This window comes from Helobdella robusta (assembly GCF_000326865.2).
Source record: "Helobdella robusta unplaced genomic scaffold HELROscaffold_89, whole genome shotgun sequence".
NCBI lineage: Eukaryota > Metazoa > Annelida > Clitellata > Rhynchobdellida > Glossiphoniidae > Helobdella > Helobdella robusta.
In genome coordinates, this window is record NW_008705506.1 from 429,865 (window position 1) to 450,723 (window position 20,859).

Sequence of the window (20,859 nt, forward strand, 5' to 3'; positions counted from 1 at the left end):
CACGTTAAAAAAAAGTCGTTCTTCACCAAATCCAATTTTACTGGAAGAACTCAATATTCTTGCCGATTATCAAATTACGTACGTTGGCGATGAGTTTTTTGCACGATAGCAACGATAGCGCAAATCAGATTCTCATTTTTTCCACACAAAAAAATCTTCAACTTTTCTCCAGTTCGGCAAATTGGTATGCTGGTTGAACGTTAAAAAATGTGCCGCATTTGTTCAATCAACTAAACACAATTCATGGTACTGATGGCGACAGTGTTATCCCTGCGATTTTCGCATTATTACCATCAGAAACGGAAAAATTTATTATCGTTTTCTTATTCAACTTATTTGCTTACAGCGCAATTTGGCTCCAGCTTTGTTCATGACCGACTTTGAACTGTCAGCTATTAATGCTTTTGATGTCACTTTCACAGCTTCAAGACAAAAAGCTGTTTTTTCCACTTCAGCCAGTGCATTTGGTGTAAAATTCAAGCTAATGGTCTTTAACAGCGTTATGAAATAGACGCTGAATTTGCTCTAAAGATGCAGATGCTCTCAGCCCATACCTTTCTACCTCCAGCTGATATTGTTGAAGAGTTTTAACGGCTATCAGGATAATTTTTAGCTGAGGGGTACCAGCTATAGATTATTTTGAGAGCACACGGATTGGACGTCCAAATCGTTGTCAAAGAAGGCCTCCCCGTTTTCGTTACGAATTACGGAATTGTTATAATGCTGCATTAATGGGCATTCCCAAAACTAATAATTCTTGCAAAGCATGGCATAGGACCTTTGGCGAATTAATTGGAGCAAGTCACTCGACTGTTTGAAAATTTATCAATGGCTTAAAGTATGAGCAGGCACTAAACGAAAAAAAAATTGAACAATATCTCGACGTTAGAGACAGCCCAGCAACAAAAAAGTGCTATCATGATACAGCCTTACGTATTCAAAGAATTGTGGAAAATTATGCGAATCGTGAAATACTAGATAATTTACGTGAATTGGTTCATAATTTTAATTTCTGAACTTTTTCGAAATTATCATTTTAATAATTTTGTTTCAAATTGTGTATTAGGCACTGCTTTATTTTCTGAAGCGATAAACTTGAAAGAACTTGTTCATTTTTTTAATGTTTTATTTTTTGAAGCATTAAACTTAAAAGAACTTGTTAATTTAATCAAAACAATAAAACAACAGCCTTATAATGGAGCACTTTGCAAAACTGAAAATCCATTACAAAGAATTTTTTGCGAAGAATTTTTTGCGAAGAATTTTTTGCGAAGAATTTTTCCTGCAAAGAATTTTTCCTGCAAAGAATTTTTTGCTGAGAATTTTCTGCGAAGAATTTTCTACGAAAATTTTTCCTGACACCTGTGAAACGAATTATGCTCTGGTGGTTAGCATAATGCGTCTTAAGCCAAAAAAGTTGAATTTTTCTAAAAAAAAAAGTGGCGCCCACGCAGTAATACTAGATGTATCAACAACCCAAAAAACCCAGCAGTTCATCAGAGGTTTGGAGAACGTCTTCAAGGGGGTTGTGATGATAAATAATACGATGGATTCAAGTTGGTCACGTCTTACCGCTACGAAGTGAGGGAGCATAAAAATGCTGATTGGTTTTAAGCTCATTGGAGAGAAATGGAATACTTGATAGATGCCGAAAGAAAAACTTTGATCACCTACAAAGCAAAGCCCAACTCAGATACGTAGTTCGGCTTACGTGCTGCCTTAAACCGAATCCAGCAGACAGCCCTTGATGTGCCAGCATTACTGAAAGGACTTCTGCAGCAGTACTCAGGTTGCATCAAGAAATCAATAAGCCCAATCCTTGTTAGTTTCCATCAGGTCAAAACAGGTGTGATTATAACCGATCGCGCTATGCAAATGGAGCGAACACTCTTTGGAGCCTTACGCGGTTACTAAAATTGCGAAAGACACCGCTCGCACTCGCAACTTTATCTTAGAACTAACTGCCATGTTGAAACTAAGTAACCTGTCTGCTAAAAAAAGGCTTAGCACAGCCATCGACTGCCTAACCTGTGGGAAAGCGCCTGGGAATGATGGTATCCAATCGAAGGTCTTAAAGAATTGGAAGGGTGCTCTGCTGAAGCCACTGCACGAGTCAATGTGACCCTGCACTGAAAGCAGGGTCACATTTTTCAGAATTTAAAAAGCGGCAATACCATCACGCTGTTAAAAAACAACAACGACCGTGGTGTATGCGAACGTTATCAAAAAATTTCTTTCTTTAGCTTTGCTGGTAGTGTTTATTGGTGTTGCTCTTGTTTGCATACAGCTCCTTGTTTATCAAGTTTATCCAAAATTCTAATGCGGTTTTAAAGCTGGCAGATTAACAGCTGACATGATCTTATTGCTGCGGTGTTTGTATGTGAAGTGTCGAAAAAAGCAGATGCCGCTTTACATTGCCTTCATTGAACTAACAAAACAGTTTGATTTAGTCAGTAAAAGTGGATTTTTTAGTTTGTTGCAATAAGTTGCCTGTCCTCCGCGACTGCTTGCAGTGATTATGTCCTTTTACAATAACACGCGTAGCACAGTCTACCACAATTATATTTTTGGCGTTGGCGTCGAACCATACATTCGTTTCGTTTCGACATCCAAAGTTGTTCTAATATAATTTTGAAAGTTTGAATATCTAAACCGCCTTAAAGCTTAGGGAGATCCATCGTCATGAACACGGCTGAAATATTTTGGATAGATTTACAAATGTTTTTATTGTAATTTACTCAAGTTTACTCACTGAACCTCATCGCTTAAACCAAGTCGCCGATATATTTAATGTTGAATGCTTTGTACGGCTACCTTTGGTTGACTCAATGATTTGAGGAAAACTTTGGGTGAGCTGAAATTATTTATTGTAACTTTAATTTTTCCTGCAAAAATTGTAAATGATTTTTTTGTTTATCAATTTGATCTTTATGTTTGTAGTTTTTTATACGCAAATTTAACCTCAACTAAAATGTATGAGAACAGAAAAAAATATAACATTACATTACAATGAGAATAGAAAGGCATATCCTAAAAATTATTTAAAATCTTAGCGATTGAACAAAATTTATTTGGTCAAGAATCTTAAAATTATTACGGAACACTCTTACATGGTATGTGCAGGGGAGGCCTGTCAATCACGACGATCACAAATCAACGTAGCCATAAGACACCGAAAAAGATACTAAATATGCTAAAAAATTGTGCAAATGCATGAAATAAATCAATTTAAAAATAATCAAAATTAATAAAATTTCTAAAATAATAAATAAATATTTATCCAGTGCCACTCGGATTTCAGATCATTCTTCTACATTGCTCATTTCTTTGGGTTCACTTCTGCTTCAAATTATTTGGAGGGTGATGGTGCAAAATGGCCTTATATAAGTCGGTGCCTAAAGGCGGTTGCAATTTAAAAAATCTTATACAACTCAAAATAACCGTGTTGTTGGACGTTGAATAATTAACTTCGTCATTTCCGTAATTCCAATGTCTTTCTCTTTCTTCAAGAATTATTGCCCATAAACATGGATTGTCATCTTTATATGGATAACTATAAGTGATATTCGCATTGTCATTAATTTCACTTTCATCCTCTTTTTTACAATTTTCAACTAGATTGAATTAATTATTAAAAATCAATTTTGCTTCATGTAATATTATAATTTTGTTTTATTTTTATTACCTGTACGTAATGAAATGGGATGAAATAATATCCAAATAATTATGATAAAAATCGTTATCGCTGTCATTTAAAATCAGACATATAACTAAAATTTATAAATAATTAAATATAACCAATAAATTTTGCAATTTTTCTCCAAACATTAAAATATCTCAATAGTTTCACATACCATACATAATACATAAAATATAATGGGGATCCAGTTCAGCAAGTTTGCTGCAAACATGCTGCTTTTAAAACTTTTTTATATTTTTGAAATAGTTAATAGAAAAACATTTATTTTTACCAAAGCCGGCCAAAGCTTTGAATCACTTGGTAATTTATTTTCTGAAATTTAGTTAATTAATCATTGAATCAAAAAGACGATTTATTTTAATTAGATTACTTAGAGCTTTGAACCACCTGTTAATTAATTTTATGAAATTTAGTTTATTGATCATTGAAACATAAAAAGATGATTTATTTTAATAAGATAAAGCTGAAAGTCAAATTTAATTAAAAAATGTGCTACATCATGTCTGTTAGCCATTGTGGCCATATAACATTTCTTTATAAATATTGGAACAAACATCATCGATTAATTTTCGCATAGGAATTGAACTATATGTAGAACTTTAACCGCATTCATTTGTGTCATTGGGCCGGGTATATATTTAGAATATTAAAAAAGATATTGGATTGTTGTGTTATACTGATGTTAATTTTATTTTAATAATTTTATAGATGAAACAAATGCAAATTGTTTCAATATCGAAATGGTGAACTTTTTCTTAACTTAGAATTACATGTTATCTTTATTTCACGAATCTCTAGTCAGTGTAATTTCTGTTAAATTGGGAAATATTTTTAATCTAAACTAAATGATGCGATAATGAACACGCACACACACACGCTCACACATGCACACACACGCATAAACATATATATATAATATACATACAGATTGTATATATATATATATATATTAATGTTGTTTTATATATATATATATATATATATATATATATATATATATAAACTTAATATTGATAGTTTCGACCAATTATTCTCTCAATATCGTGAACCGACACCTGCGACTGCAGTCAAAAACAAACCAGCGGACGTCGATATCGATATTGGATATCGTTCAATGTCTATCAATTTTCAACCAGTTAATACACCGCTATTAACTTCACGTCGTAAATCCACGGTCATTACGTCACTTGCTACCTTATTTAATAACTGCTAAATTGTTTATTTTATTTTTTGTAACGTAATTTAATTTTTTGTTTTCAGTTTTAATTTTTAATCAATAACTGCTAAACTGTTTTATTTTATTTTATTATATTACTTATTTCAATAACATAATTTATATTTTTGTTTTAAGTTGTAATTTTTCACTTATTTTAATTATTTATTAATTCAATAATAAAATTGCAATATTTATATGGTAGCCCTCCCACAACTTTACACCAAAATTTAATACAAAATTAGAATGCAACACAGTACGTGATGAAATGGAAAGATACACCAGTTTATGACGCAACACCCGAACACCAGCCGAAGATGAAATCACTAAAAAAGAATAAAACCGAGGATACATATTTAAAACAATTAACTTATAGAAAAGTAATAAAACTTTTAATATATCCAACTGATTAATGAATATCAAGCCAGACTATAGAAAATAAAACGAAATGTTTTAAGTCATAATAAATTCTAAAAAAAATGTTTTGACAACCAGTTAATATTGCCATATGACATTTAATCTGACGCCCGCAAACAATAGTTCCATATGAAATAAGGATGCATGAAAGAATAGTAAAGATTTATAGAATATGTTTAAGCAATAACGTCTTTAATTTTTATATAACACCTATTTTTTGGACATTTTTTTGAGATATATAAGATATGAAATTACTTAATTACTTGAAATATGATATATAAGATATTAAATTACTCGCCATAATAATACTTGAGAATTTTATACTTTCCACCTTATTTACAGTACAATTATGATAAATTATTGAGCAAAATTTCAATTTAGTTACAATTTTAAGACCAAAAAAATAATATTAGTTTTGGATATATTAATTTTTTAATAGTTGCAAGACATTCATCTAGACAAAGGTAGAAGTTTAGTATTCACGAGACTTTCGACTTCTTGCACCGAGCTGCGTAGTATCGTCCACACACATAAACAAATTTTAGGGAAGGGTTGAAATCCGCTAAATCATCAATGAAAATGTTGAAGAATAGTGAACCAAGTGTGGACCCTTGTGGCACACCGCTAATCTATTGGTAACAAATTAGATTTTGCATTTTTGTTGATAACGATTATTTAGATAGCTTCGACACCAACTCCAATCTTGACCAGTAATTCCATGACGTTGAAACTTTTAACAACAGGTCATGAGTGATGGAATCGAATGATCTAGAAAGATCTGTATGAAATGCCATACTCATCAAAAAATTTTGATATTTTTGAACGCAAATTTTTTCCAATACCTTAGAAATTGATGATATTAGAAATATTGGCAGATAATTTGAAACTTGATAAGTGATAAGTCTGACCACTTTTGTGAATTTGAATAACTTTTGTTATTTTAAGATATTTAGGAAATATCCCAGCAGTGAATGATAAAACGATGCAAAATGTTACTGGTTCGAGAATGCTGACAATGATTTATTGATATATTGTCATCTCTATCAGATAACGAATTGCTGAAATTATTGATTGCATCAAGAACTACCCTTGGAAGTACCCCTTCAAAAAAAATGATTCATTATTTGGGATTAGCATAAATTGAAGATAATCATTTGAAGAACACGTCATTGTCTTAAGAATTTGTTGAAGAATCGTTTATGAAATATTTAGGAATCTAGAATAATTTCATCTCCATTTTTGATGAAATTTATTAAAATATTACTGATTTCCTGATAACAGGTTATTAATTAATTTTTAGGTTGATTTAAAGCCATTTTTTTATTATCAAATTTTTTTAAATACCCGCTTTAGGTTCTTCGCTTCATTCTTTTAAATACATTACAAATCAAATAGATCTTTTTATTTTTATCATTGGGAGAACGTAGATATTATTTATATAATATGTTTTTTTTTGTCTAGAAGATATTAACATATCTGAATTAAACCAAGGATTTTTTATCTTTTTTTGAAACTTTACATTTTTAAAATTGGCATTGGATATAACTGAATAGATGGAGTCAATAAGACTTTATTAGCATCTTCAAGATTTGTAGAATTTAAACGCGATATCCATGCCTACTTTGATAGATTTGAATTTACAACCTCTCAATCAATTTTTTACGGATGAAGCTGTGCATCTTGAGCATTGTCGCTGGATCTTGCTAAATCAAAGTCATTGGAAATACAAAAAATAGGTAGATGATTAAAGATGTATGAATAAATGACACCAGGTGAAGAGACCAAATTGTTGTTTGAGAAATTTTATCATTTTATGTAGAAGAATGTCTTGTTATATCTCTTAAGTCTTCTTCTCTATCTTTTTATATTGCTGTAATCTATCGTCCTTCTTCTTCTTCTCTCACATTATTTTAAGATGAATTCTACTCACTCGCTGAATCTCTCTACTCTTTTTCTATTCCTTTCTACATCTCTGGTGACTTCAACTTGCACTTCAATAATTTATCATGATCTTACACTCGTAGATTTAATGATATTTTGTCTCTTTTTAACTTGACACAATATTGTTCTTTTCCTACTCATACTTCTGGTAACACTATTGATTTTATAATAGCTTCATATTTTTCTAAGCCTATTAATATCTCTGCTAGCTTTGTTCCTTATTCTGATCACCTCCTTATTGAATCTGTTTTTTCATTAGATTTTCTTCTTTCAAATTCATTTGTCTATTTCTAAAAGATGCTGGTCTTCTCTTAATAAAGATATTTTTCTTCAATCTCTTTTTTGATACTACCTTATTTTCTGATGTTGATGATTTTGTCTATGCTTTTAATATCTACATTACTTCTATTCTTGATAAGCTTATTTCTCTTAAATCTTTTACTTATAGGCTTTATTCTCGTATGGCTCCTTGGTTCGATTATGCTTGTGTAATAGCCAAGAAAAGTGTTAGAAGACTGGAAAAAGCCTATAGGTTAAATCCATCTAACTCTCTTTATTCTATCTATGAATCTGAATTGATTAATTATATATATCTTCTATTCTCTAAACACTCTACCTTTCTTAGAAATTCTATAACATCTGCCTCAACATCTAAAAACAGGTGGTCTGCTCTATCTATCTAAACTTCTTCATAAAAAATCCTCTCACTCATATTTTTCTGCTCAACAGTTTTATGACTTTTTTTTAAATAAAATTACTTCTTTAAGAACATCTAATTCTAATTTTTCTTCTCATAACTTTACTAAACTTACTACTGAATCTTTTTCTGTATTTACTCAAATAAATCTTTTAGAACTAACTAAAATTATTAATTCTATGTCGTCTACAACCTGTTTTCTAGATCTACTTCCTTCCAATTTATTTATAGAATTTTTTTCAATATTTTATCCAATCATTCTCAAATTAGTTAATTTATCTCTTTCCACCTCTAAATTTCCTACTTCTTATAAGAATTCTATTGTTGTTCTTATTCTTAAAAACACATCCTTAGATCCTACCTCTTTATCTAATTATAGACCTGTTACTAATATTACTTTCATCTCTAAAATAATAGAAAAAGTAGTTTTTAATCAACTGTCATCCTATTTAAACTTAAACTTCTTGCTACCTGTATCTCAATCTGGTTTCAGACCTGCTCACAGTACTGAAACTTCTTTTACTCAAAATACACAATGATATCCTTCTCTCTAGTGACAATAGTAATCTTCCTCTTCTTCTTGCTCTTGACTTTTCCTCGGCTTTTGATACTGTTGATCATACTATTTTCTTGAGACTGCTAAATCTTTCTTTTAATATTACCAATTTTTGTCTATTTTGGTTTTTTTCTTATCTCTGTAATCGTTTTTCTTCTGTTGCTTTCAATAATTCTACTTCTAACTCCTCTACTTTTACTTTCGGGGTACCTCATGGTTCTATCCTTTGCCCTCTTCTATTTATACTCTATACCTCTGAACTACCTCGTATTATTAATAACTTTTCTTTTTCTAGCCAACTATATGCTGATGATTCTTACATTTATACTTCTTTTCCTCCATCTAATTTCAATAGTGTTCTTCATAATCTATCTCTATGTCTTTCTTCAATTATTGCCTGGTCTGACTATATGTGTCTTAAACTTAATCTTTCTAAGTTTGAATTAATTTATTTTAATAAATCTAAACACTCTATTACTATTCCTCCTATTATCTTACCTGATTCTAAAACTCTTGATGTCTCTCATAAGTTTCGTAGTCTAGGCTTTATCTTTGATTCTACTATGTCCCTCTCTTCTCAGATTAATAGTGTTACCAGAAGCTCTTACTTTCATCTACGTAGAATAAAAAAACTTTTTTCTTTTCTTGATGATCCTACTCTTCTCCAGGGATGCTGATAAGACCAGTATAGAAAAAATAGTAAAACACTTGACAAATGTGACCAGAAAAACATCGTCAGAATCTATCGACTTGGCAAAAGTGACATCATTACACGTTCGATTTAGATCAAATTTGATGATGTAAAGAATAAGGAATTGGTCCTAAGAAACAGTCATAGATTAAAATCCATTGGTGATGATTTGACTGGTATTGGTCTGAGCTACGATTTTACAAGTGAACTAAAATAGCTTCTCAGTAGTGCGAAGAAACAGGAATCTGAAGATAAAGAGTGTTTTTTATACCGGGTGAGGGGGGACGTCGGAAGATGGGAAGTGGTACGTTTACCTGCAAGAAAACATTAAGTTTGATTAACGGACGTGTTGGCACTAGGTATTGCTTAGAACAGTTGGTAAAGGTACAACATGTTAAATTTTGCAGATTCAGACCTGGCAACTAGAAATATAATACTTATAAAAAATGGTTAGGATTGGTCTGTTGAATGCCAAATCTATCTACAATAAGGTTGATGATGTCAATGGAATGATTTATGCGGGACTCGACATATTGGTTCTGTGTGAAACATGGCACGGGACCGAAGGTAATATTTCCGTTAGATTAGCTATGCCACCTGCTTTCACATTTGTGGATTTTGTCAGACCGCACGACCCTGGTCACGAAGATTTGGTAATTTATTTTTGAAGTGATTTCAAGTATAAAAAAATAAGACAAATGCTGCACCTTCGTTTGACGGTGAGTGTAGACATACAAAGCGATTCTGTAGGAAGATGGAAAGAATTTATAGGAACCGTCCGGAAAGTGGGCGGAAAAAAAGATGGGTACTCTCATTGATGGCTAAAAACAGACTCTTTTCTGACAAGCGTACACATATTGGAACAATATCGTAAGTAGTAACAGAAATCAAAGAAATCTTTGGGATGCTGCCAATAAAATGTTAGGTAAAAATTCGGCAAACAATTCATTTAACGATGACAACTCTCTAAACGCTGATCAGATTTTACAATTTTTTGATGATAAAATTGCTAGGATAACAGAAACAACAAATGCACATTCTGAATTTCCGCTTCAAGTAGTCTCGATGTTGGATATGTACGTTTTCATGCTTTCCGTTGGTTACTGAAACTCAGTTGAGGGGAAACGGTACTTAAATCACCAACGAAAACGTGTAGTTTGGACATAATCTCTACGCATATCTTTAAAAGATACTTGGACTCATTTGTTTGTTTTCTGACGAGTTTTGTAAACCCTTGTTTACGCGCTGGTAAATTTTCTTCTAACTGTAAGCACGCGATAATTCAACCGATTTTGAAAAAGGCTAACCCAGATGCAAATGAGGTGAGTAATTACAGACCAATATCAAACCTTTCCTTTGTTTCAATGGTTTTGAAGCGTGTTGTTCTTGATTTCCTAATGGAAATCAAGAACAACACGGATGGATCTAACGACGAATAATTTAATGCCACTCGACGCTACTATTCAACTGAAACTGCATTGCTTCATGTATTGTCAAACATGTTTGCATGCATGGATGATCGGAAGATATCATTACTTTCCTCTCTCGACATGTCTTCCGCTTTTGACTGCGTTAATCACAACAAGCTTCTTTTAAAATTACAGAATAATTTTGGAGTTTTAGGAACGGTACTCGCCTGGTATAAATCATATCAAACGGGTAGGTTTTGTTTAGAAAAGTCTTATCAGCTGTCAAGGGGTAACAACGAGAGTTCCTCAGGGATCAGTGCCAGGACCAGTTTTGTTTTTACCCTTTACATTAAAATATTAATGTCGCATGGACTTATTGGTTATGCGTATGCTACAGGTCATCCAGAGACATTTCAGCCTGAGATTGATAAAGTTGTTGGTTGTTTAATGGAGATTGAACGTTGGATGTTGAGCAATTCCTTGAGGTTGAACCGAGGTAAAACTCAGATGCTTCTTGTCGGTAGATGGCAGCAGTTGTCAAGACTTAATATAAACTCGGTTGAAGTTGGTGACGTTGAAGTATTATTTGCTTCTACAGCCTTGAATTTGGGGGTATGGTTGGATAGCAGGCTTTCGATGAAAGATCAAATAAAGTCGCTACCAATTGCAAGTATGATGCATCTCAGAAAATTGTACAAGATTCGACACTATTTGAACAGATCTGCCATGGAAACACTGGTACGTGCTTTTATTACATCCAGATTAAATTATTGTAATAGTTTATATTTTAAAATACCTGACAAATAAATAGCTGTACTTCAGTCTATTCAAAATTGAGCTGCAAAACTTGTCACAAAAAATCTGACTTCAATCTTGAACGACCTACACTGGCTAAAAATTGAAAAAAAGAATAATTTTCAAAATTGCTGTCTTAACGTTTCGGTCATTACATAGTTTAGCACCACAGTACTTGGCAGACATGTTCATCAGAAAATCATCTGTGTTGTGTTCGCAGTTGAGATCAAATGACATGAACCTCCTGGTTGTGCCGACAACGAATTTACAGACCGGATCACGCAATATTGCAGTTGCTGAGCCGGTGGTTTGGAACAGTCTCAATCACCCTCCAAATCCCCTCCTGAAGTAAGCTCCTTGTTTGACCGTTAAAAGTGAGCGAAGGCCGTTATACTTATTCTAGTTATGTGATTGATGTAATATAAAGAATAAAATATACTGGCCTTCGCGTTGCTGAAAAGCATCTCCTAAAGTTGTTGTAAGGGGTAATTAGCATATGCGCTGCTAAAGGTAATTAGCATATTATGTATATGTTCCATTAAGCTATCGGAACTCATCTTTGATTCACCGCCCCTTTGGTGACATTCCATGTAAAGTTTATAATAGAAAGAATAGGCTATGATAAGATAAGTATAACACGTCGTTAACACTGATCACGTCGTTCTTTTAGCGTTTTACGTAAGGGTATTTTGATGGAAAGTGTTATCGTCAAAACTTTTACAACAAAAAAATCATAATGTTTATTTTAATATTCCCATACGTTAATTTGTTAATTATTTATTTTTATAACAATGCTCAATCATTAAACAAAAACACAGGAATAATAAATTTTGAAACATTTAAAAAAAATTAAAACGAGAATTGGTTGTGTATTTAGTTTTTTTTTCGCCATTAATACAAAGAAAACTATGAGCTCGATAGCGACCAGATCTACTGTATTATGACTCTTCGATCATTTCGTCCCAGCGTATTCATTTGAATCTTTAGATTTGTTTATTTGTTCAGATTATTTGGTATTGCGTTAACCGTGTTCGTGTAAATTCCTCTAATTTTAGTTCGATTACCGGCTAAGTGTGCGGAATAAAAAATAAAATACAATACAAATACAGTAGTCACATATTAAATGATTAGTACTTAGTAGCCTTTGTTTTTTTTTAAAAAAACGTGGTTGTGGTATGTTCGTCTTTTGAATTGTTTATTTAATTTATTTATTTACTTTGCTTACTGTTTCTAAATTTAAACATAAAAGTTATTTATTAAGCTAGCCATTGTACATTATACAAAATTTTAATATATTTTATATTAATTAATTAATTAATATAATAAATAATTTAATAATATTAAAATTATTATTATAATTTTGCATTATATTTAATTAAACTTGTTTATTCAGATTGATTTGTTTATTTTACTGCATTACCCTTTTTAGAAATTCTAGTGATTTTTGTTATGATTTTCATAGTTTCATAAATTTTGATTTTACAGTTTCATAGATTTTCACCATTTGTGGAAACCCCAAGAGACCAACACTCAAAATAAAAATTTACTGTTCTGCATTCAACAATTTTTTTATATCATCTTTTATAATACAAAAAAACCAAAGTGTAGACAGAAACTTTTGATATTTATTCATCTTATTTTTACATCCTTCGTCTTAAATATTTAGAAACACACAAATATAGCTTTAGTAATAATAATTATAATATAATATAAAGTGATTTAAAGTCAAAATATTTTCTTTGGCACTTAATCTTTTTACCACAAAGTCAATTTACTTGAGAAAGAAGGCTCTAGTTTTGACTTTGTGGCATCCATTTTTTTTACAACTTGGTTCTGTACAGTTTTCTCTACTCCGAAATTTGTCAACTTATTTAAAACATCAGCCAAAGTCATTTACAACTAAAGACAGTTGGAAACTTACAGACAAAAAATCGTTACACTCGTTTTCTCTACAAGTTTTTCAACGACTTGAAACATCTAAGATGCCAGCCCCGAGTAGAGCTCGTGTTTATTCTGATGTCAATAATTCAAGGCCAAGAGAATATTGGGACTATGAGGCACATGTAGTAGAATGGGGGTTAGTATTTTTTTTACTGATTTATTTTTTCTTTTTAGTAAAACGTGTGATAAATGTTACATACAACTAATAAACATTGGTATTTTCAGTAAGGTGCATGAGGTTTGCCAAATATTTCACAGCCAAGAATTTCATTATAAGAGTTAAATAATTAAACTCAAATAAGTCTAGGACTTGTGAAATTTTCAGGGTTTAGCTTATCCAAGTGCATTCAGTAAAAATTAAAAAAAAATCTAATGTTCAGTTTTTATTAAAACAATTTTCAGAGTTGAATGCCAATGACCATAAAAATGGTTTTTTGTAAATAAAAATTTAATCATCTAGGGTTGGTAAAAAAATCGAGGTTATAATATATCCTTGAAACCTTTATTATAACATTCAAAACTGACACATCCTAGATATGTAGTTAAATTTTTATTCATTAAAAACACTTTTCTCGTTTTTTCGCACTAAATCTTTGAAAGTTTTTTACAAAAAACTATACATCAGAAATTAATAAAATTTGCACTGTATACACATGGATTTGGGATTAATAAACACTGAAATTTTTAAAGATCCTAGACAATTAGTTAAATTTTTATTCACATAAAACCATTTTTATGGTTATTGGCATTAAAATTTGAACACTGTTTTAACAAAAACTGTGTTTCAGGTTTTTTTTTAATTTTTCACCAAATGCACTTTGATATGTTGTTAATAAAATCCTGAAAATTTCACAGGCAAGTTATTTTAGTTTTATTGTTTAAAAGCTTATATTAAAATCCTTAGCTGTGAAATTCTTGGCTAACTTCACGCACCTCTTTCAGTTCAATAATATAAAAGTAAATTATCAACATTTTTAAAAATTTGTAAGACTTCATAAAATTTCATTTCAAATTACGAGTTTATAAATATGATGTAATTTATAAAAATGCAAAGTATACTTCAATGGTTTGAAATTAGTGACTTTTTTGTTCTTTGTACATATCAATCATTCAATCCTCATTTATAGTCTCCATCCATTATGGGTCAGATTTTTTATTCCATTCATCAGTTTCTGCCTCCAAGCCGATCTATCCATTGCATCTGTCTCCTTGAGACAAAGTGCCTTGAAGTCCTCCTGTATGGTCTGCATCCAGGACTTTTTTGGGCGACCTCTTGGGCGGAAATAGAAATTATTGTATTGTTTTCGCTTGGCTTCTTATTGCCAAACCATCGTAGTTGATGATGACGACATGCATCCTTCAACGTGCACAGTAAAATCTAGCATATTTCCCAAATGCTGAAATGAAGTAACAGTTTCGATCTAGTATCTGGGCTCCGTTGTCGCGAGTTGATGAAGGCTGGGCATACAAAATCAGTCACTTTCCTCAGTGAGCCGGTAATTCTCTAGCATCATCTGTGACACCACTGCTGACAATGTAGGCATTTGATCGAGTTGCTTCCAACTCCAGCCTCACACACCAAACATAGCCAATGACCAGAGATTACAGGCTCAGTGGTACCACCGGTGATCATAGTTTTTGTTTTGTCAAGGTTTACCTTTAGCCCGTGTTCGGCAAGCTGGGTATTCTAGACCTCAAACTTTCTGGCTGCATCTTGTACTGAGGCCGCCGTCAGGACGATACCATCTGCATATATTACATTCCATATGTTATCTGAGCTTATCAGTTTGGTTATTTCTTCCATCACCGTGATGTAGAGCAGGGGGCTGAGGAGTATTGTTCCCTGATGGACGCCGACGTTAATATCAAATTCATCCGTGTTACCGGCCGTTTGGCTGACCAGAGTTTTTGTGTTAGAGTTTGTTGCCATAACTGGGGTGCACTGGCTATGAGGCGCGTCCCCAGTTGTTGGATAGGGGAAAGTCCTGGACAGGGAGATCTTCTAGGATTGCATTGAATAATACGAAATAAGATGCCGCGAACCAACTGTACTAGAAGAAAGAAGACAACGTTGAAAGAGGCGGAGGATCCTAGGACAACGGCTCCAACAGCGGATGATCTTCGATTCTAAATCCACTGCCTTGTGGAACAGGGACCTTTGACCCAAAGGCTAGTTGCACTGCTTACAACAGTGCTCTCTTGGGCTGCCTTGTGTGCTTCCAGCAAAAAGGCTAGAATACAGTGCTTATAACTTGTGGTTGTCATTAGGAATTGGGCAATTCCAGATATAAAAATTTTTTGACCCATACATCTTCCATGTTCTTTGTACATAGCATAATTAAAATAATTGCTCTTGAGACATTTCTAATTACTAATTCAATTTTTGTTCTCATTGTGATGAATAAATTTTCATCCAGGCTAGATATTGCTGCCACATTGTTGAAAAATTGCTAAATATCCTTTATTTTATGGTATTCTATGGTAAATGAATCTGAATCGGAACGCAATGTTTGTGTATGGTAAATGAATCTTTGAATAGGGATGCAAATGATAGGTGTGTTAACATCAATATTTTTATTAATGATATATTGACAATATATCAACAGTTGAACTCTCATTTCTCAAAAATATCAACGATAATATTTTGATTCGTTGAACCAAAGTTTCACAAAACAAATGAATGGGTAACAAACTACTTATATGTTATTTATAACGACCTTGCATTTATAGGTAGACATTGCTCGTTTGTCATGATTGACTATCAATCAATCAGTCAATAAAACTTCGTTTAGCGTCCAGAGACCCAGTTCTCCCGAGGTAGGACGTTGTTTTCTTTGCCATCAATATTTTGCGCCAAATTAGACGATCAGTTGTATCCATTTCATTGAAATTTAGAGCTTTCATGTCTTGCTCGATTGTTTGCGACCAGGACTTCTTTGGACGGCCTTTAGGACGTGTGCCAGGTACTTCAACATCTGCAAGAGAAGTTATGGCATTGTTTCCTTTCGTTTGACATGACCAAACCACCGCTGACGTTGATGCCGGCATTCGTCCTTTATATCATCTAAACCAGCACGACGCAGGATTTCGGTAGATTTGATGTGGTTCTTCAGACTAATTCGTTGCATCCATCGGAGCATTTTCATGTCGGTTCGTTGAAGTTGTTGGTCCAATTTTGTTGTCATTGGCCATGTTTCTGCACCATATAACATCACCGGACGTATCACAGATTTATAAAGTCTTGATCGTAGTGGTAGTGGGATGTCACGCCGCATCAATATAGAGGCAAGGAGATGCCATTTATTCCAGGCTGCACGTATGCGTGCTCGAACGGTAGCTTCAGCTGTTCCAGTATAATCCAGAACATCCCCTAGATATTGAAACGATGTGACTTTCTCTATTTTAATGGCTTCAAAAACATTGCTATTTCAAATTTGTTGTTGTGGATTGATGCAAGCAGAACAAACAAAATCAGACACTTTAGATAAAGTACCAATTATTTTTGAACAACTTTTGTGACACCACTGGTTACACTGCTGACACTTGATTGAATGGTTACCTACACCAGCTTTTTAAACTGAACAGGGCCATCGTCCAGTAGTTGTGGATTGGATGGGTTCACCAGTGTTCATTGCTTTGGTTTTGCTGATGTTGACTTTGAATCCATGATCGGCAAGTCTGGTGTTCCAATCTTCAAACATCTGTGCTGCATTCTGCTCAGACGTGGCTGTTAAAACGATATCATCAGCATATACTAGATTCCAAATGTCACCAGTGCGTATCGGTTTTGTGATTTCTTCCATCACAGTTATAAATAACAGTGGACTGAGAATCGAGCTTTGGTGAACTCCAACGCCGATGTCAAATGCATCTGTGTTTCCAACCGTTGTGCTGACAAAAGTCTTAGTATTCGTATACATTTCCATCACAAGTCGAACAAGATATTCTGGAATGAGTTGTCAACGTAGACTCCACCTGCACCTGTTTGCTTCTCGGGGAACTCGATCAAATGCTTTTTCAAGGTCTACAAAAATGTGTGATAGTTGTTGATGCTTTGCAAGGTACTTTTCCTGCAGTTGCTGAAGGATGTGAATTGCATCAATTGTTGATTTTCCTGCTAGAAAACCAATTTGATAATTTCCGATTGGGAGGCTCGACTCTACAGTGATGTCTGGAGTCGGACCTTCGATGGGTGGAGCGTCAAAGTTGACATTGATAGGATTTTTTTCATTTAACAGACGGTTGATGCTTGATCAAGAACCATCTCATTTTTGATACATGAGGCACCAACTATGTCTTTTTTCGTACGCTTTGCTTGCTTTGCTATACGATACAGAGATTTCGTTTGTTCATCTTTGCTTTTAGTGGGCCACTCTCTGCACTGATCTGTCAGAGCCAGTGCGATTTGACGTCTTGCATAGTTGTTCTTCTCACGGAAAATTTTATAATCAACAGACTTTGATTTTTGCCACTGCTTGTATGCAGCTTTCTTTTCAGCTATTGCATTTAGTACATTGTCATTCACCACCAAGTGTCCCATTCATGCTGACGTTTTGTTCCAGTTTCCCCACAAACTGTAGTTGCAGCGTTTATTAAAACGTTTTTGTATGTACTCCAATCTGTGTTCTTACTGTGTGGCAACAGTCTGTTGAAATTGTTCTCGATGAATATTGCTTTTCAGTTTCCACGTTTTTCAACATGACTGACTAAATGAATGACAGACTGACTGTGACTGTCTGACCAACCAATTAACTAGTTTCCTAATTAACTTATTTATTTATTAATTAGCTTTATTTATTAACTTTTTTATTAAATAGTTTATTAATATGCTTATTTTTTTTCGGTTGACTGCTAAGTTAATGCTTTTTGCAAGCTGAGAACTGTTGATGTGAATTTTTAATAATTTTCCTATTCAAATACATTTACAATTATTACTTAGCATAGATCAGATAGCAACAATACATTTTTTTCTAAAATTTCTGAAACGCATTGGCATTGCAGATTTTGGTGCTAACTGCAAAAATATCCCACCGTGATAATTTTTTTTTAGTCTTTATCATTGTAGCTCTGACATACGCAGAACCACTTACAATGTTACAGATATATTATCTGTATATCTTTTATTATGTTCTTCATATCTTCAACCATTGATTTGAAGCAGCCATCTTCGCCACAAAGGCTGTTTATTTTTTTCACACGACGTACATATGTATCTATGTGCAACGCACAAGCACAGCATCATATACGCTGAGTATATGATATACGCTGAGTATATGATATACGCTGAGTATATGATAGCCATTGAGATGTTTTGACTCAGCGAGCATTTGAACCACTGAGCCATAACGCCGGCCAACATGCGACAACTTACGTCGTCTACCCATTTACCAGCCTCGAAAGGATGAACAGCTGGGTTGGCCGGGGTCGGCTACCCGGATCAACCTGTAGAAACTGCAGGATTCGAACCCGCTAACCACTCGGCTACGAGACCCATAATCACAGATAACATCTTCACTTCATCTTTATATTTACTTAAACACTATTTCAGGCACACAGACCATCTTAATTACCAGACATAAACACCATGCTTGGCAGGGCATCGAATCGTAATTTTTTCGTTTCGGTTCAATCAGCAAAACGAATTTCGGTTCCGGTTTCGGTTCCTGAAATAATATCGGTTTTTTTGGTTTTCGGTTTTGCTCCGAAACTTAATTTATTCAAGAATAGTTCCTAAAACGCATGTAACGGACATGCCAATTTGTATTAAATTTTAGATTGTGAATAAATTATGTTTGATAAATTACATTATGCCTAATTTGGCGCAAAAAGTTGATGGCAAAGAAAACAACGTCCTACCTCGGGGAACCGGGTCTCTGGACGCAAAACACAGATTGATTGTGAATAACAAAAATGATTTTTCTAATATTTTTTTTCAACAAATTAAAACAATCATTACAAAGATATTTTGAAATCACTAATATAAATATAAGATTGTTTCAAAAAAGACTAAAATTTTTTCTGATTATTAATATATCTTGTAAAATGTTTTCATTGAAACCACTTCTGCAGTTTCTGAGGATAAATTTTAATCCAGAAACAGATGCTTCCAGGCTCACTTGTGTAGCTGGTACTTTATAATTTTGAGGATGATCGCACTTAATCTCTAATTTCTCCGATTATGCTGGATTTCTCTTCACGTGGCAATTCTTACTCAAATTATCGGCGAACTCAGGCGGAAAAACAAACGAAAAGAGAGATAACTAATTTTTAAAGATAATAAAAATTAACATAGAATTTTAAAAGACGAAATATTATCTAAATATTTTTTTTCTGAATTTGACAAAAATATTTTCTTTTAAATTTTTAGCATCAAACCGTTATTTATTTCCTTACGGTTTGCGGTTTTGGTTAAACTAGCAAACAATATTTCGGTTCGGTTACTGTTTTTGTTCCAAGCGAAATTTCGGTTTTTGACGGTTTTCGGTTACGGTTCAGTTCCGGTTCAGTTCCGGCTCGATGCCCTGCTATTTGGTGCTAACGTGTGTGATGCTTGCATAATCACACATGTTTTCGTTATATACTTTTATTACAAGGTATATTTTCTTCCATGAGTATGTTATGTTTGTGTTCAAGAAAGAGTATTTATAGAAATCGATAATGAGGTATAAATTTAATTAGAATTAAATTTTAGTTAATTTATTGACAGGAATGTAATAAACAATGTTTTATGATGGGTTTAAAACTAGTGCTATGCAAGCTAACAGAGCCATGGTCATAAATTATATTATATAGGGTCATTCTCCGTCAACTTGAACGATTTAAAAAAAAGTCCACGCCCGACCATCTCCGATTTTTTTAAAATTTGAACAGTAAGTACCTCAATGTATTTCATCGACAAAATAAAATTTTTATAAAAAAATTTCAATTATTTTTCAAGTTATGAAGATTTTTGTGACAGCATCAAATTTTTGAGCGATTTTTTTCAAAACTTGTACCTACGTAGAACGCTATATCTCTTGAACTAGCCAACATATCTTGATGAAATTTTTTGTGCATATCAGTGAAACAATGTAATAACAAAAAAAATAAATGTTATTGTCTCGAATCAAAGGATATTTTGAACAAAAAATCTAGAAAAAAATGAATTTTTTGAAAATTTCACCGATTTCAAAACAGCGTAGCTCAAAATCTATCGCAAAATAAATAAATATTTTTTGTTATTTTAGAAGTACCTTATAGTCACAAATAAATCACAAAATTTCGTTAAAATCTGTATTGAATTTTTTGAGCTATCGGAGCTCAAATGTAAAAAAAATGAAAAACTTCTTTTGTTTGGCGCCATTTTTAACTATGAAGAACCAAACGTTTTTTAATTTTTAAAATTTGTTTATATAGTGCTTTTATAGCTTAACAACATATCAAAAAATAAAATTGGCGTTTGCTTTCTTTGAAAAATAAAACAACTTCGAAAACAGGCAAAACAAATTTTTTTCAAGTGT

General features: G+C 32.9%; 3 protein-coding genes across 3 annotated transcripts in view; 2 read left to right on the top strand and 1 right to left on the bottom strand.

Annotated features, from left to right (window-relative positions):
- Positions 1 to 1,374: 1,374 nt before the first annotated feature.
- Positions 1,375 to 3,752, bottom strand: HELRODRAFT_182639 (hypothetical protein; the record flags this gene model as incomplete). The annotated part of the gene is made up of 6 exons (XM_009032883.1): positions 1,375 to 1,515; positions 1,573 to 1,574; positions 1,712 to 1,818; positions 1,985 to 2,124; positions 2,815 to 2,885; positions 3,686 to 3,752. 6 exons carry the CDS (start codon positions 3,750 to 3,752, stop codon positions 1,375 to 1,377), a joined length of 528 nt encoding a protein of 175 aa, XP_009031131.1.
- A 5,909-nt stretch (positions 3,753 to 9,661) lies between these two features.
- Positions 9,662 to 13,486, top strand: HELRODRAFT_182640 (hypothetical protein; the record flags this gene model as incomplete). The annotated part of the gene is made up of 3 exons (XM_009032884.1): positions 9,662 to 9,868; positions 10,197 to 10,291; positions 13,303 to 13,486. 3 exons carry the CDS (start codon positions 9,662 to 9,664, stop codon positions 13,484 to 13,486), a joined length of 486 nt encoding a protein of 161 aa, XP_009031132.1.
- The window catches only part of HELRODRAFT_90804 (hypothetical protein), a gene marked incomplete at both ends in the record, with an annotated part of 26,024 nt that continues 18,566 nt past the window's right edge, over positions 13,402 to 20,859 (top strand). Inside the window, one exon of the mRNA XM_009032881.1 lies at positions 13,402 to 13,496. Coding sequence (XP_009031129.1) covers positions 13,402 to 13,496 — 95 coding nt within the window. The remainder of the gene's footprint in view (positions 13,497 to 20,859) is intronic.